The sequence below is a fragment of the Cetorhinus maximus genome, chromosome 5 (assembly GCF_964194155.1).
Source record: "Cetorhinus maximus chromosome 5, sCetMax3.hap1.1, whole genome shotgun sequence".
NCBI classification, from domain to species: domain Eukaryota; kingdom Metazoa; phylum Chordata; class Chondrichthyes; order Lamniformes; family Cetorhinidae; genus Cetorhinus; species Cetorhinus maximus.
The window spans coordinates 34,368,593-34,384,593 of record NC_135883.1 but is presented as its reverse complement, the minus strand read 5'-3'; the positions used below and the strand labels follow the sequence as shown (position 1 = coordinate 34,384,593).

Genomic DNA, 16,001 nt, shown 5'->3' with positions numbered 1-16,001 from the left:
ATTAATTTAACCAATAAACTGAGCTGACCGTCCAACCTTAAGGTTGGCGGGCAGGCGAAGAGCCCAGGCGGCCTTCGCATTTTTCATGGAACCTCGTCTGCGAGTGGGATGAGGTTTCATGAAGTGTTTATAAATTGAATAAAAATTTTTTTTTTAATTCATTGACATGTCACAGCTCATGTGACATGAGGGGACATGTCTTAATTTTTTTTCTTTTCTTTATTCAGCTTTTTAAAACTTAAACTAATCGCCCTGAGGCACTTCCGTGCCTCGGAGAGATTTCTGCGCGTATGCGCGAAAGAGCACAGGCCCCGACTCAGGGAATCCTCCCCCGCCCGCACAGGGAGCACTCAGCGCTTCCAGGCATGCATCACGCTGGACGGGCCTTAATTGGCCCGCCCATGTAAAATGGCGACACAGACCCGATTGGAGGCACCGATCAGGTTCGCGTCCGCCCCCACATAACCACCACCACCACCCCCGGACGGAGGAAAAATTCTCCCCCAACTTTTATTCCAATAGGAACCAAGTGCAAACTTTTGTTAATACATATAGATTTCTCCCGTCAGTACCCATTAAGGCAACATGTCTAGATTCCAAACTGAGTACGCATTGAGCAGGCTAGTCAGTTGCTTTGTGAACCATGGTATTTCACTCTTCATGCTGATACTAGTTACAAGCAGTTAGTATGGAATTTTGTTTTTCAACCACAGTTGAAGCACCACACAGTGGAACCCTTCCTTGGAGGAAAGCAATCTGTTTTTCAACAAATGGGGCTAGCTAGTCATAGATGTTATAGCAAGGAGGTCGTTGATGCTGCTTCTGCAATGATAGTGTAACATGTTAAATTGAACGCTGGGAGGAGGGGTTTGCATGCCTTTCCCTTTTTCTTCCAAGAGATGGCTGATTGACAAGACGAGAATGAAGGAGCCCTCTGCCATTCTTGAGTGCTTATTGATGAAAGAGGACTTGGTTGTTTATACCTGCTGCTGCTGTTATTGATTGGCCCATTTGGATCCAATACAGATCAGACTAGCTGCCTCACGTGATGAGATGCTGCAAATCGGCCTCTGAACATTTGATTGATTTCATGACTCTCGATGTTAGCTTGGAAAACATTTTCACCAGCCATGCAATGTCTGGCATTAAAGAAAACCTGCACTAATTCATAATGGCCCAGCTTTGTGGTTGTAATGACAGCGAAACTGTCAGTGTTCACCCTCAATACTCGTGAAACTGACATCAACTCCTGGTGTCTGCACATGCCTGGTTAATCACAAATCTAGAAGCTGTTGTAAGTGATTCTTGCCCCTTCGCAGGGTGTAATGTTGAAGTCCTTGCAGATGGAAATCAATTAGAAATCACTGATTTGACATGTGTCCACTTTTTAATGTTAGTCTTGCTGTAAAAACTCATGAAAAAGTTACACCTTGTTGAATAAAGTGTAACTGGGCTTTTAAAAGCATACTAAGTTATAATTGCTATTCAAAAACTTTTCTGGCCCTGGAAAGCTAATTTTATATTTATGGAATGTCAAATTTCTCCATTCAATGCTAAAATTCCCTTTTAGTTTTCAAAGTGATTTTTTTAAAAATTAAAATTAGTTTGATATTTCTACCTTAATTCCATGTGTATGTCGCAATATTTATTCCCCTTTCCATAAAAAAAATAGTTTTTAAAAATGAACGATAAAACCATCTTGTTACTTCCTAGTTTGAGGTCTGAGAATTCTTCAGTGTGATTGGCTGCTTAGCCTGCTTGGTGATATCACTGTTGTTGGGTTCCAGAAATCCCTAGAGCCAGAATGAAATTGGTGTCACAACAGGTGAAATCCATGCCACAGAGATCACTAAATCTTGATGGGAAGGCTTCTTCGAGGTCAGTGAAGAGCATTGTTGGTTTGCCACTGACTACAAAATCTGAGCTAACATTTTAGGCCAGAGTTCAGTTCTGAAGCACATTAATGTTCTTAAACTTATAGGGCAGAATCTTCGGCTCGGCGAGCAGGGGCGGGACCCACTCGCCGAGGTGTAAAATGACGTGCGGTGATGCTGGGTGTGTGTCCTGACATCACCATGCGTCGTTCAGATTTTCAGTTCAAATTCAATAAAAATCTGGAATTAAAGTCTGATGATGACTGTGAAATCATTGCCAATTGTTGTAAAAACCCATCTGGTTCACTAATGTCCTTTAGGGAAGGAAATCTGTTGTCCTTACCTGATCTGGCCTACATGTGACTCCAGACCCACAGCAATGCCCTCTGAACAAGGGCAATTAGAGAAGGGCAATAAATGCTGGCCTAGCCAGTGACGCCCACATCCCATGAATGAATGGGATAAAAATTGCATCTGCATTCTATTGCTTATTAGTTGAACTTTCTTTAAGTTGTATGTCTTTTCGAAAAAAGAACAATTAAAAAAGACACCTGCACATAGCCTGAGTCTAGTCTGCCACTGAAGTGACCACATTTAACCTAATGGAAACTAGTTGGAAACATAAAATATTACTGAGAAAAGGCTGCTTGACCAATTATACTTGTCCCCTTCATGGACTTCTGTGTCATTCAACTTTGTTATCAAAGGCTGTTGTGTTCATCTATCAGATTATAGATTTCTCTTCACCCATCAGGCTTGCTCCTGTGTAAAACTGATTTTTTTTTATTTCCCTACCTTATTTGTAATGTTCTGAAGTTATCTGACCTTTTATTAAGCAATATTAAATTGAATTGTATGTGTCAAATTGATGGCAGGTTAACAAAGTACAGTAGTGTAGAGGTTCATGAATTAGCAATTCTGAGGCCTGAAGTAATAATCCAATTCCCGTCTGGCAATTTGAGTGTTTGAATTCAGTTTTAAATAATCTGGAAAATAAAAGATAACTGATATCAGTGAAAGTGACTATGAAGCTGTTGGATTGTCTTAACCCAACTGGTTCACTAAAGTCCTTTAGGAAAGGAATTCTGCCATCCTTATCCAGCCTGACCTGCAAAAGACTCCAGTCTGATACCAACATGGCTGACTCCTAAATGTCCATTCAAGCCACTCCGTTGTATCAAATCAGAAGTGTTTAAGGAAGGCAGCCTATCACTATTTCTGAGTAAACAGGGATGGGCAAAAAATACCAGCTTTGCCAGTGACATCCTTGCCTTAAAGATGAATTTAAAGAAATATATTTTATGGGTCTTGTTTTGTGCAACACACCAGTGTAAGCAATAGATAGCACCATATCCAAATTAACTGTTGTCTGTTATGGCACAGCTGATGGTAAATGCTGAGTTCAAATCCCAAAGGGAAACTTGAGACAACTGCCAAAACTTGTTTTGCACTTTGTATAAATTTCAAGATGTGTGCCTTGAATTCAGTAGTAAGACGACCACCAAGCCTTATAGGTTTTTGCAAAACTAGATTAAACATTTATTAATAAGAGAAATTATTTTAAACACATACATAGATCTACAAATTGCTACTATGATAACTTCTAAATCCCCTACTTAATCTGACTCCCAGTTACACTTTTGTTAAGGCAACAGTAAGACACACCGATTTTAAAAGACCCAGGCAAGGTGACACACAATACCCTGAACCAGTCGAATTCAGAGTGAGTTTTCTTAACTTCAGTTCTTTGAAAACAGTAGCTTGAGGCATAGATGCCAAAGGCTTTTCACACTTGTTAGATCTTAAAAATGCCTACCCTTATACAGAGCCTTCTCCTTTATACATATGTTCCCCTTTGAATGCAAATTCCCATTGTTTCACTATGTTTTTGGACTTTATCTTTCTGATAATAAAAATCTCTCATAGCACTAAGTTTTACCAGTAATCTTTGGGAAAAATAAACACACTGGGCAGAATTTTCTGCTTGTCGGGCAAGAGGGCCTGACCCAATCTCCGGCGGGTGGGGAGCCGATCCCCGCCGGAGAAGCAGGCCGCGCTGCTGTTTGACGTGGGCGGGCCAATTAAGGCCCATCCAGCGTGACGTCCGGCGGGAAGCGCTATGCGCTTCCTGTGCGGGCGAGGGGGGATTCCACAAAAGCGAGAGTGCACTCTTTCGTGCATGCGCACAAAAGAGCACACGTCTCCCTGAGGCGAAGTGCTGCCTCAGGGAGATCGCTTACATTTTTAAAAAGATTAAAAATAGAAAAAAAAAATTCCCTAACATGTCCCCCTCATGTGACAATGTCACATGAGATGGGACATGTTCATAATTACAGTAAAACTTTATTAAACTTTTTAGAACACTGCATGAAACCTCAACCCGCCGGTGGATGAGGTTTCATGTTTTTTCTAGTTGCCGCCGGGGCTCCTGGCCTGCCCACCAACCTTAAGATTGGACGGGTAGGTCCTTTAATTGTTAAAATGATCCTGTCAATTACCTCAATTGGCCATTGACAGGTCAGCCAGCGCACAGCTGATTTTACTGTGCCCCCACCTTCCTGAAAATTTAAATGGGGCGGGATGATGTCGGGGGTTCCGCCCGACATCATCCCGCGTCATTTTATGTGTTGGCGAGCAGGCCCCGCCCCCTGCTCGCCAACAGCAAAATTCTGCCCACTGTTTCTAAACTTCACCTTCACCCAGATGACACATTTCACCCCTCCTTTGAAAACAATCTAGCCTGGTTTATTTAAAAATGCAAATGTCCTTTTACACCTTACATTCTAAGCTTTTCCCATGTTTACATCAAAGCCTTCAGATCAGCTGCCTTTAATCCAATTAAGTCTCCCTCACACGCACTCGGACGGGCACGCACACACACAGTAAGTTCCAATAACATTATGAGAATTATTATATCTTCCTGACATGTCGGTCTGCACTTTTGTAGCTTCTGTATCAGATGCAGATGCCAGCACAGATTTGGGCTTGTTTTAAAAATTATGCATTGTGCCACTGTCCCACAAATTAACCAGCAATCAAGCATCTTATAGGGCCCAGATTATAACATCAGCTGCATTATAAATATTATGAACACAAGTAGACTGCTATCCTGTCCCATGACAGATATTCCTATAGTGTTTAGCTGCTGATATAGATGATCATTACACATGTTTGGTGCCCTCACAGTATTCCAACAGGGTCATTGCAGATGTTGTAGTGCTCCTAGTACAGTTTTTCTTTTTATCAGTACTGCATTAGGATTTACATTTGTAGATATTACTTTTGTAATCCCTTTATATAAATGTAAATTTCTAGTTTTCCTTGCAGCATTATAGGAAATTATTTTACAGCTGGGATCAGTTGATAACTTTATTTTTAAACCAAGGTTATTCGGGTTATTTCCAGGAGCCATTTTTTATGAGGTTTTTTTAAAATTATGTACTCTGGATGTGAACCTTCATGAACTATGTTGTAATAAAGCACCTGTTACTCTAAATGAAACCAGCCAAGTGTGTACTTTCCATATTTGGTACGTGTAAGAATATCTGTAGTAAGTGTATTTTAGTTTAAAATAAGTCTGTAACGTTAAAATAAAAACAATTAAGATAAGTTTACACTATAGAAAGATGAATGCATATGTTTTCATGCAGATGTTGCTTAAAACTAAAAGTAACTTATACCTAGAAGCATTTCTCTCACTAACACGTTTCATGTTTGCAAGCATCCTGTATACAGGGTGCAGCTGTGAGTGTGAGGTATTGATCTCCATGCAGCAAGCTGTAACTAAATAATTTAATATTATTGCTCCTATACGAAGCTAGGCTGCAGACTTATGAGATCAAAACAAAATTAAAAACCCCAAAACATTTCTACAATGCATCAGTGAAGTAAACACTGGTAAAAACACAATTATGCCAGTATTTTTTGTGGCGCAGTGAGTTGGAACGTTGTTGATTCACCTCTGAGATCTGGCTTTGAATTTAGCCCTGGATGATGAAAATGATCTCTCTGACAGCTGTAAAGTTTCCGAGCAGAAATGTTTTGGGAAGTTTAAGTCCAGTTCCACAGCACCAAATTGCCTATAATTCTGCACTAAACAGGCAGTTGAACTTCGCGCAGTCATACAAATGGCTGATATGGGAAATGAAGAGATCATGCTAGCAAGCATTCTTACAATATTGGGCCATGGTGCCTTTTTGGAATGGATTCCATTGATTCCTTCTCTCCCCAACTCTTCTTGCATTATTTCTTGACTCTTAATTTGTTGCAAGACATTTTCAGTTCCTTTCGAGCATATGGCCTACAAGGAAGAGAAGCTATGATTTTCATTACCCTTTTACACTAATATCCACTGTTTAATGCATGGGTTTGGAGGGGGTTTGCCCTCATGATGGCTTTCTGAAGGTTTTTTTTTAACGTGTGTACATTGTTATTAAAGCAACTGAAAAAAATTTATGAATTTCAAAATTATGATTCAATAATGTCTACAGTTAGTCTCCATGTTGAGTATTAGAAAGAACATTGGCCCAGAATTACCTGCGGTTTTCGCAGTGCTCCAGTGATGGCCTCACTAAAGTTGTGGAAAATTATCATTGTTCAACCCCACCAATTAAGTTAGCCCTGATTTTAAATTTCCCTGATTTACTTCAGTTTTCTCACCAAGCCACTTGATGAGTAACTGTGGAATGTACTTAAATTCATCAGTTTAAAAGAAAATCTCTGCCCTCCTTGAGTGAAACCTAATAAAATATTTGTTTGTCATTATTCATTAGGTTTAGTACACATTGTGTGTGGGATGTAGGGCATTGAAGTGCAAGCACCTGCCCTTGATGAAAGTGAGACTGAAAGAAAAATTAGTTAAGGCACGTTTTCTGGCTTAAAATGGTTGTTACACTTGCGGCATGCATCAGAAGCCCAAGACCTATTTAAATTGGACCTCAGGCCTTATCTGAATAGTTTTGGCGAATTGCAGGTGCCTGTTGGTCCTTTTGAGGCAGCACAGTGGTTTTTGCTAGACTAGTTTGGGCCAGGTGAACGGTGTGAGGGGAAACAGTAAATGGCAGAGGCCGGCAATGGTGCTGTGAAGTTAGAATGAGCACTCATGCTCCTACTGGCTTCACCTTATGGGAAGTTTAAAAAGTTACCATTACATTGGCAGTCTCCCACAGTCCCTTTAAGGGATACTTGTTATGCCGCACAGAAAGCAGATAAACTGAATGGCGCTCAGATTCTAACCATTTTCTAAGACGGGAATCCTTAAAAAGATATCAGACCTCTCGTTAGTACGTACATATGTTTGAGGAAGCCGGCAGATTTTCCTGAATATCATAAATCATTCTGCTGTGGGACATATTTCAGTCATCTCTGGGGTGTGAAACATAGCTCCCAAAATTGGACATTTTTGCCCTGTTTGCACTTGAAAAACTGGTGAACAAGGTCCAACTTCAACATTAACCTTTCCCCCCACTTCCATTTTAATCAGCTTAAATTGCTAATGCCATCTCTTAAATAACTGGTTAAAAAAATGAAATCTGTAACCTAGAATATTCTAGAACCTAGAAAACTGAATATGGCAACTAGTATGTCCAAAGTTTAAACAATTTTCTGCAAGTGATCAAGTTCAGTATAGTGAAAACAAATCAGAATCCTATGTATTTCATCAATGTAATATTTATCTGATTGATTGATGCAGATGAGGTAGATGTGTTGTTTCTGAGGTCCCTGATTCATCATTTATGTTCACTGTGGCATATTCAAATTACTGCAGAATTTCCTGGAAAAAGTAAATTTTCACGAAAAGATCATGGCACGAAATAGTGTAATTTACAGCATAAGTCGCAGATCATGCCATTGAGTAATTATGCATCTGTTGTATTCGTACTTGTCAAACAATTGTTAAAAGTACATTAACCTTGTTTCTAAGATGTTAATGCAACACAGGCAGTAGATGAAAACATAGATCACATGCAGAGGAGTATATATGTTCTTCAATTTATGTTGCCTTCTGGATACTAAGTAGATGTCAGAAAGATATGGATTCACAACTACATTTCAAATTTTAGGTTTCTATTTAGTCATCTAGGCTTGTCTATTGCAAAACTAAGTTGGTCATGATTCACAGAATGAGAAAAGTGCATGCCATGCAAATTTGAGCTTGAACCAAATTGTTCATTTTTTTGGTAATTGCTCATTGGTAAAGATTAAATTATTGGAGTTTGAAATTAGAATGGAAATTGTATTAGTTTTCCTGTGGTGCAGGCACAAAGCAGCAGACTGTAGTAACAAGGCACACAGTTACTGTGGTTGGTAAGTATTCCATGCAATTGAACTCAGGGAAGAGGGTGATCCGAGAGATAGCAGGGGCTTTTTTCAACTATTACCTGATAAATGGCCAGCCAGAGGACTATCTGTGAGGATATTTAAGGCTCACTTAATGCATGTACACGTTTGCCTGTTTTGGATAGGAAGCTGATTACATACATAGACCAGGCTTGGAATTTTAAAGTGGAAGTGGGCAGCCCACTTGTACTGGACAGTGAATAGCCTAACCAGTGGGCTTGGGACTGCTCTACAAACCCTTCTCTTTAGTTTGTGGGTTCAGGAGGAAAAGCATTCCCATTGACACTAACTTTGAGTGACCATTGGGGCTGTTCCACCAACTTCATGCCCATTTTTGTTGGAAGTTGAAATCTTCTACCCCTCCTCTCAACCCCCTCCTCTCCATCAACCATTGCAAGAGTGAAGCTTATTAGAGATGTAGTGTTGTTAGTAGTCCACTGTGATTAAGTAATATTTCATTTTGCATTACCAATTCCACGTCACTCAATCCCCTAACCTACCCAAGCTTAAATGGTAAATCTTGCACTTTTTCCACCTTGGGGCCGTTACAGGGCAGATTTCTACTCGAGCAACCTGATGTAAACAGAACTATCATGGCCTGAAAATGGAAACCAGGGATTTTCTGATCTATGGCTCAGTTACACATCCTGTTTATCAGATGAACCATTGGGATCCAGGAAAAAATAACCTCTTATCATTCTGTGTAAAAAGCTATTGCATGTTCCATTTATGTAGAACAGGAGGTGAGATTTGGGTATTTGGCATTTTCAAAGCATTGCGCTGCAATTGGATTTGCCCATTTATTCCACTTACTGAGCATACAATCTATCTATTGCCAGAGTTTTCTTCTTCGTTTGTGTATTCAGTTTTATATAATAAAAACTCAATTCATTTTCTTTTCGTCTGTGACATCAATTCCGGAGAGAAACCTTATACTGTTTCTTTTGCACCTCTCTCATACAATAGGTTACCGGGAACAGCCGTTGAAGTTGATAATATGAGTTGTTTGGAATGGCTTGTGGATAGTGTGGGGATTGGCGGATATAGTGTTTTAAATCACATTTGTTAACGAATGTTGAGAGAGGATTTTTATGCCAAGTTACCTTTCCTTTTAACTAAAAAAAATCAAAATTGTTCTGCCTAGATTATGACACTGGCGTGTGTGCCTTGTGATTTAAATTGGGTACCTCAATATTGTACTTCTTCTGTATTTAGATTGGTGACATCAAAACAGCTGAGAAATATTTTCAAGAAGTTGAGAAAGTATCTCCAAGGTTAGGAAATGAATTGCAGCAGAATATAATCATTCAAATGAACAGGTAAGTCATACAAGATATATTTTCAAGTGTGTAGATTCCAGTTCATTGTCTGGGTCCCATCATTTCATATGGTGTTCAAAACCCCTGTGTTAATATTGGAGAATATGGTGAAGTATTGCAAGCTATTTCACAGTTTCACAAGAGATGCTGATAACACAGCTCACATGGGGCACTATCTGCCACAAGTGGAAGATGTATTGCATGGATTTTGCAGTCAGTGGTGAGTAAGCGGCTTGTGTCATTCTTACAGCTGCATATGGACTTTTCATGGGCTTTTGCGTAGCAACTTATGGTTAATTAGGTAATTAGGAGTACAACACGCGATCTGGGGCTGTGTAAGCAGGGCAAGCAACAAGTCTCCTCAACCAATTGGACTGAAGAACCCTTACTGAGACAGTCTAAACCGGAAAATGTAAGGTAGAATATTTAATTCCATGTAAAATTATGCATAGAAAACACAAAAAGAGAGGGAAAAGAAGATGGTGTTGAGAGAGAAAGACAAAAGAATATATATTTTAATATTTTTAGATATGAAGGAATGAGAGCCCATACTTATCAGAGTTAATTTTCAGTGCCAGAGAGACTGTTTGACTGTAAATAACACTTAGTAAGCCATTAAAAATACACTTGAACTTGAATGGACAAGCTCTAACTTTTTCTAGTGTGTTTTACTGGGTAACTGGTGGGCAAGTACTGCAATTTCATACCCTTCATTTGTTTGAATTGCAAGACCGAGTCTTTCAGTGAGGCATTGTTGCAGCAAAGCTTATAGAGGAGCAGAGCAAATCGACAGGAGCTCCCTGACTTCCATGTTTAACTGCACACATGCAGATACCGGAAGTTGCTATCCAACTTAGTCCTTCATTTGACAACCTCACTGTTATTCCTATCGCAAAATTCAAGGCATTAATTTGCTGGCCATTTGAAAACCTGTCCATATAATACATGGGTAAAAGATTATAGAACAGCTTGATGTTTCAGCAGAGGGCAATTTATTTTTATAATACACATCCTGCTGTCCTTATTAGAGTTTAATAATTTGTCAACTGAGGCTGTATCATAACCTTGAAATAGAGATGATCATGGCTAATGCTTGTGTATTTATGCTTTCAATTATTGCCTTTCACCTGTCTCTTATTACTTTATCAAATTTGCGCTCCCCGATTTCTGTTTCAGTCACTTTATATGTTTTTGACTCCAGTCCTTTGCTGCAAGAGCAGTGAATTTTGTTATCTTTATCTTGACTGTTTTATTCTGTTTTGATTCTTCTTCTTTAGTTATCTTTTAATGTTAATGTATTTCAGCTTTAGTGCCTTATAGTTATTCCATCACTTGCTAACCCATACTTGCAACCAAACTGGTTTTTTGCCTTTCGCAACAGATACTCAAAGTCGAAACACATATTTAATTAGAACTGCTGATGCTAGTGTTTTTTTAAAAATAACTCACTAAAAGCTGCACCACAAAGGCAACACAGAGGGCAGCTTGCTGATGTATTTCAAATGCAATTCACTACAGAGTGGTTAAAAATTAAATCTGTAACCACAGTCTCCTGACAGAACAATACAATCTCATCAGAGTTGGGGCTAGCAAAGCCCAAGCTGCTTTAACGTGTCTTCAATCAGCTTTTTTAATGAACAACATCGGTAGCGGTCTAGCAGCAGGCTTTCTGTAGTATGGCATAAAGGAAGCGTAGCTGGAAATTAGTGCATAATTACAGCAATGCACTCCCATAAACTGGAACCTTGTACAGGTTCTTAGAAGTTAGCTCCAACAGGCATTTGTGTGCATGTATGCATGTGGTAGAAGTTTCTCTTCAGGATTTTTGGGGAGGGGGGGGTAAACTTGCGAAAGATATTTTGGTGGTTTGGTCGTCAAATTGTTGAATTAAACGCGTTCTGGCTACCTACCAATATGTATCTTCCAATCTCAGGAATTCAGCTTCCCCTAAACTACATTTTTGCTCTCTGTTTGAAACATTCTCCACAACCTTTAACTCACTATGGTGTATTTTCTATTTTTATACTGAAGTAAATTTAAAATGTGGCAGCAGCTAAGGGATGATAGTGTACAACAGGGCACAGCTAGTGAAAACCATATAACTCGGGGCAGTACAATCCTTTCTGGTGCTGAGTATTGGTGTGTTTCAAGCCCCAAAGGATGCTTAATTTTTAATGCATCTTAGTGCTACATTCTGCTGTGCTATATAACATACCTTGCACACGCACTCAAAAGAATGTTTTGACTGAGGAGTTGCTGAAGATTTCTAACACAGTGATGATTTGCTTTGTATAACAAGAAGCAAAACCATGAAGTAGATCCACCTCCTCTCCGTCACACCCCTGTGAGGATCTGGCCTAAATTCTGAGCATAACCTGTTGAAGTACTTCATATTAGTCTGATTTCATTTGTTGTGATTTTGTTGCTTTTAATTCAGTAATATAATAATAACAAAGAGTTGGTGCTGAAATGTTTTATTTCTTGCATTAGAGCATTCCTCCATCTTGGTCAGAATAACTTTGCTGAAGCCCATAAATTCTTCACTGAAGTTACCAAATTAGACCCAAGCAATCCAGTGGTAAGTGAGAGCCTATGGTGTGTTGTTTAATATTTTTACACACGTGGTGACCTAGTTCAGTAGTACTGTTATGATGTGGCAGGCGATATATGCCCGGTGGACCAAATCCAAAAGGGAAACTTAACCACGCTATCACAACGGTTTTACAATTTGTATTTGTTACCAGAAGGCTAATGCACTGAATTCAGAAGAATTGAGCCCACTCACATCTTTAGAGATTTTAAAATGAAATTAAAACATTTATTAACAAAAGGAAAAAAAACAAAACACACACACAGGATTACAGTTACACAGTTATTTAGTCTTAACAGTTCCCAAAATTCTTAATTAAACAGGCTCCCAACTACACATCCCCTTTAAGGCAACAGTCCAAAATAGATTTGAAATTATAAAATTAACCCAGCAAGGTTACCACAGCACAAACACTACAATGGAATTCCAAAGGCTTGTAACACAACTTTAATTACTGGACACAGCAGACTTCTGCTAAAGTGGCTGGAGGCTGTTCCCCAAGGACTGTTTCACACACTGTACCTTTCGTCTCACACGGTCACACAACATCACCTTCCATCCTTTCTATATGTTTCTCTCTCCTTAATCTGTAAATTCCATTGTTCTATAAGTCATTAGAAATTTACTTTTCCCATAATATAAAAATCTCTCATATTGCCAATATGGTCAGTACCTTTGGAAAAAATAAACATACATGCTTGGCCTTGCTTATCTTGTTAGTTATAAACATCCTATCATCCCTTTGAAACCTAAACAACCCCTTCACATCTAAAAATGCAAATTTTCTTCACATCCTACACGCTAAGCCCTCATCCATGTTCACTCATTAGCATTTCAAATGGCCTTTTCTCCTAACTACTTTTGATAATTTCAAGCTTGCAGTCTATCTAGCTCTAATTCAATTAAATCACAGACAGAAGCACCTACACTCATGCCCATAAACCTACTTTACAATAAATCACAATAATATGAAAAATTGTTAGCTTCGTGACAGTATTCAGTTGTAATTTTCACAGTATTTGAAGTATTTTTACACTTTCTGAAAATATCCTGTTTTAGAAACTCAGCTGCAAGTCCGCCGTGTTTATGGGACAGGAAATGCTGCATCTTCCGTGTTGTGTGCTTTGAGCTGTTCTTCTTTTGTCATCTTCTTCGTTATTTTACTTTGAGAATATATTTTTTAATGAAAAATTCCTTCTAGAGATACTGTATAATTGTGGTTTTTGACGATCATGTTAAAATTACCCCCCAAAAGATTGTCATCATCTAGCTCCTTGATATTCGACTACACATTTATCCCAGTACTACTCAACAAACATGCCTTTTGTCAGCTTAGGAAGTACTTTATTGCTTTGCTTATTGTCAAGTATTTTTCCTCTTCTTTGGGTAAAGCAAAGTGCCCCCCTCTTAAAAAGCTGTTTCCCATTTTATGTACTATTGACCTGTGTGCTTATCTTCTGGTCTTCTAGTGCCTTAGGCATGTTTGCCTTCTCAGTGCTGGACAAATTGCCTCTCCAAAATTATTTTGAAACCTCTGTTGTTCCCCTTAAACTCTCCCTCCATTTGTACTCCTTTCACACCCAGACTCCACAAACTTCTTTTGTGTGTTTGCTAAGAAATGTCATCAGCCCGTAAACCATCTATGCTACATTGTACATTTTAGTCATCTTCAGAATCTACTTTCCGATGCATTTATAATTTTAATCGCGTAGGACAGCACGAATATTTAGGATTCATTTAGAAACATAAATAGGTTACAAGATCTTTTCCCCCATGGTTATTAGAACATGATATTCATTACAGTAAGTGGCTATTGAAGCCAAGAAAATTATTACATTTAAGGGGAATTAAACACTTGAAAAATATTAAAGGGAATGTGGAAAGAGCAGCAGAATGGGATGAGCTCGCACAGATGTATTGGGTTGAAAGACTTCATTCTGTGATGAAATAGTTATGAAAATAAAATAATAGAGCATTTTAACAAAACACCTTTCAGACTAACATAGAGGAGCTAAGTCTATTTGATAGCTGTGGCACACAGCTGCAGGTGTGCTCATTAATTAAATCAATCATTTGGCATGTTTCTGCCATTTTTACATGTTCTTCCTCACAGGCGAATAATAATGCAGCCGTATGTTTGCTGTACTTGGGAAAACTGAAGGACTCCCTCAGGCAGCTGGAAGGACTTGTACAGCAGGATCCCAAACACTACCTGCATGAAAGTGTTCTTTTTAATCTGACCACTATGTATGAGCTTGAATCATCTCGTAGTATGCAGAAAAAGCAGAGTTTGCTGGAGTCAGTGGCCTGTCGTGAAGGAGACAGCTTTAATGTTCAGTGTCTAAAGCTACTGTGAAACTGCTCATTTTGTCCAGTTTGTAATTAGCCATTGTAACTTTAAAGATGTAAATGTGTAAATATTTTAATATTTTAGCTACAACTGATACTGTCTGTATTCCAAGTAAATGATCTGCAAGTGGAGTATCTTGCAACAACAGCTTCTGTTTTGGTAGCGATAAGAGAACAGATTCAGATTTCAATTCCTCGCTCAATTTTGTATTATTTTTTGCTCCTTCTGCTGGTCCTTTCACCATACATCCTGACCAGGGCTGCTCTGAATTGGTTGTTAGAAGAATGAGAAGATTGCTATGTAATTTTAAATAAACACAAATATGAAAATCACATTTATACTTGGCATTTATTCACATTGTCTTTCTCTCCCACTCTTCACCATGCTTTACCTTGCTTGCTGAGAGAGGGATTTTAAAAAAGATGACTGAGAGAGATTGACCTTTAAGAGGTACATTTTTATGTTATACCAGAAACATGGGCACAAGTCCAGGACCAATGTTAAAACTACAGGCCACCCCTTGCTTGGTGGACAGGTATAGCACAGCTTCATCCTTCCTAAAAGGGAGCTACAAACCTTCAGGTCTGTTTCTGTCTATTCAATACTTCTACTCCACAGCACATGTTATAGAAAATTTAATCCATTGTCAAGGACAAAAACAGGATACCAGATGAATTCTATTATGAAATATTTGGAGCTTCTGGAATCGAGAAACAAAAATGCATCATCAATGCAGAGACATTTATAGATTTTAGTTTGTGCATATTCTTTTGTGTATGCTGCTAATAGCTCCACGAACAACACAATATGACAAAGGTTAACAGTCAACTCCACATCCAAGGAATTTGCCATTGGCATGTTGTTGCATGTCTTCCACATTACGTATAGCTGCCAAAAGTAACTTTTAAAAAATAAATTCTATAGTTGCTTAGGTTTTGGACTGCAATTTAGCTATATAAAACACCATATTCAAACTCTAAGATCAGGATTTACAAAGGGGAGGAGAGGATACCGGATTGAACGCTTGCAAACATGTAACAACATTGCCAAGGAAAGACTTGACCATCAATTGTTAGTGCATGCTTTAATTTCTAAGTGGAGTAAATAGTACCCTCCAGGGCATTAAAAAATGACACTGACATGTACAATTTTTAATCTGCAAGAAGGCTTGATACAAATTATATTTGGGTTTGATCAGTAAGTACCAACATTTGAGGGAAGAAATGTTTTTCTCAGTGTCTAGGATGTGAAGAAATATTTCCCGCAGCTAAATTTGAAATGTAGTATATTGTAGCCTGTAATGAGCTTCCCCAGTGTCAATCCAAATGTTTCTCATTAAGTAAATACCACCTCTGGATCCATTTCCAAGTTTTGAGAGTTATTTAGTCAGAATGAAAACAGGTAACAAGTGGTGAATTGCTAATAAGACTAGCTTGTTTGAAAGTCCAAATGTAGCACTCACTTTTGAACCGAATTGCTGATGATCATAATTTGAACTTTCCTGTAGGTACTAAACAGACACCACTACA

General features: G+C 38.7%; 1 protein-coding gene across 2 annotated transcripts in view; it reads left to right on the top strand.

Annotated features, from left to right (window-relative positions):
- trappc12 (trafficking protein particle complex subunit 12) overlaps positions 1–14,804 on the top strand; it is a 77,120-nt gene extending 62,316 nt beyond the window's left edge. For both annotated transcript variants that reach the window (XM_078541680.1, XM_078541679.1), the window contains exons 10-12: positions 9,429–9,532; positions 12,023–12,110; positions 14,236–14,804. In XM_078541680.1, coding sequence (XP_078397806.1) covers positions 9,429–9,532; positions 12,023–12,110; positions 14,236–14,478 — 435 coding nt within the window. In that variant the 3' untranslated portion in view covers positions 14,479–14,804. The remainder of the gene's footprint in view (positions 1–9,428; positions 9,533–12,022; positions 12,111–14,235) is intronic.
- Positions 14,805–16,001: the final 1,197 nt, after the last annotated feature.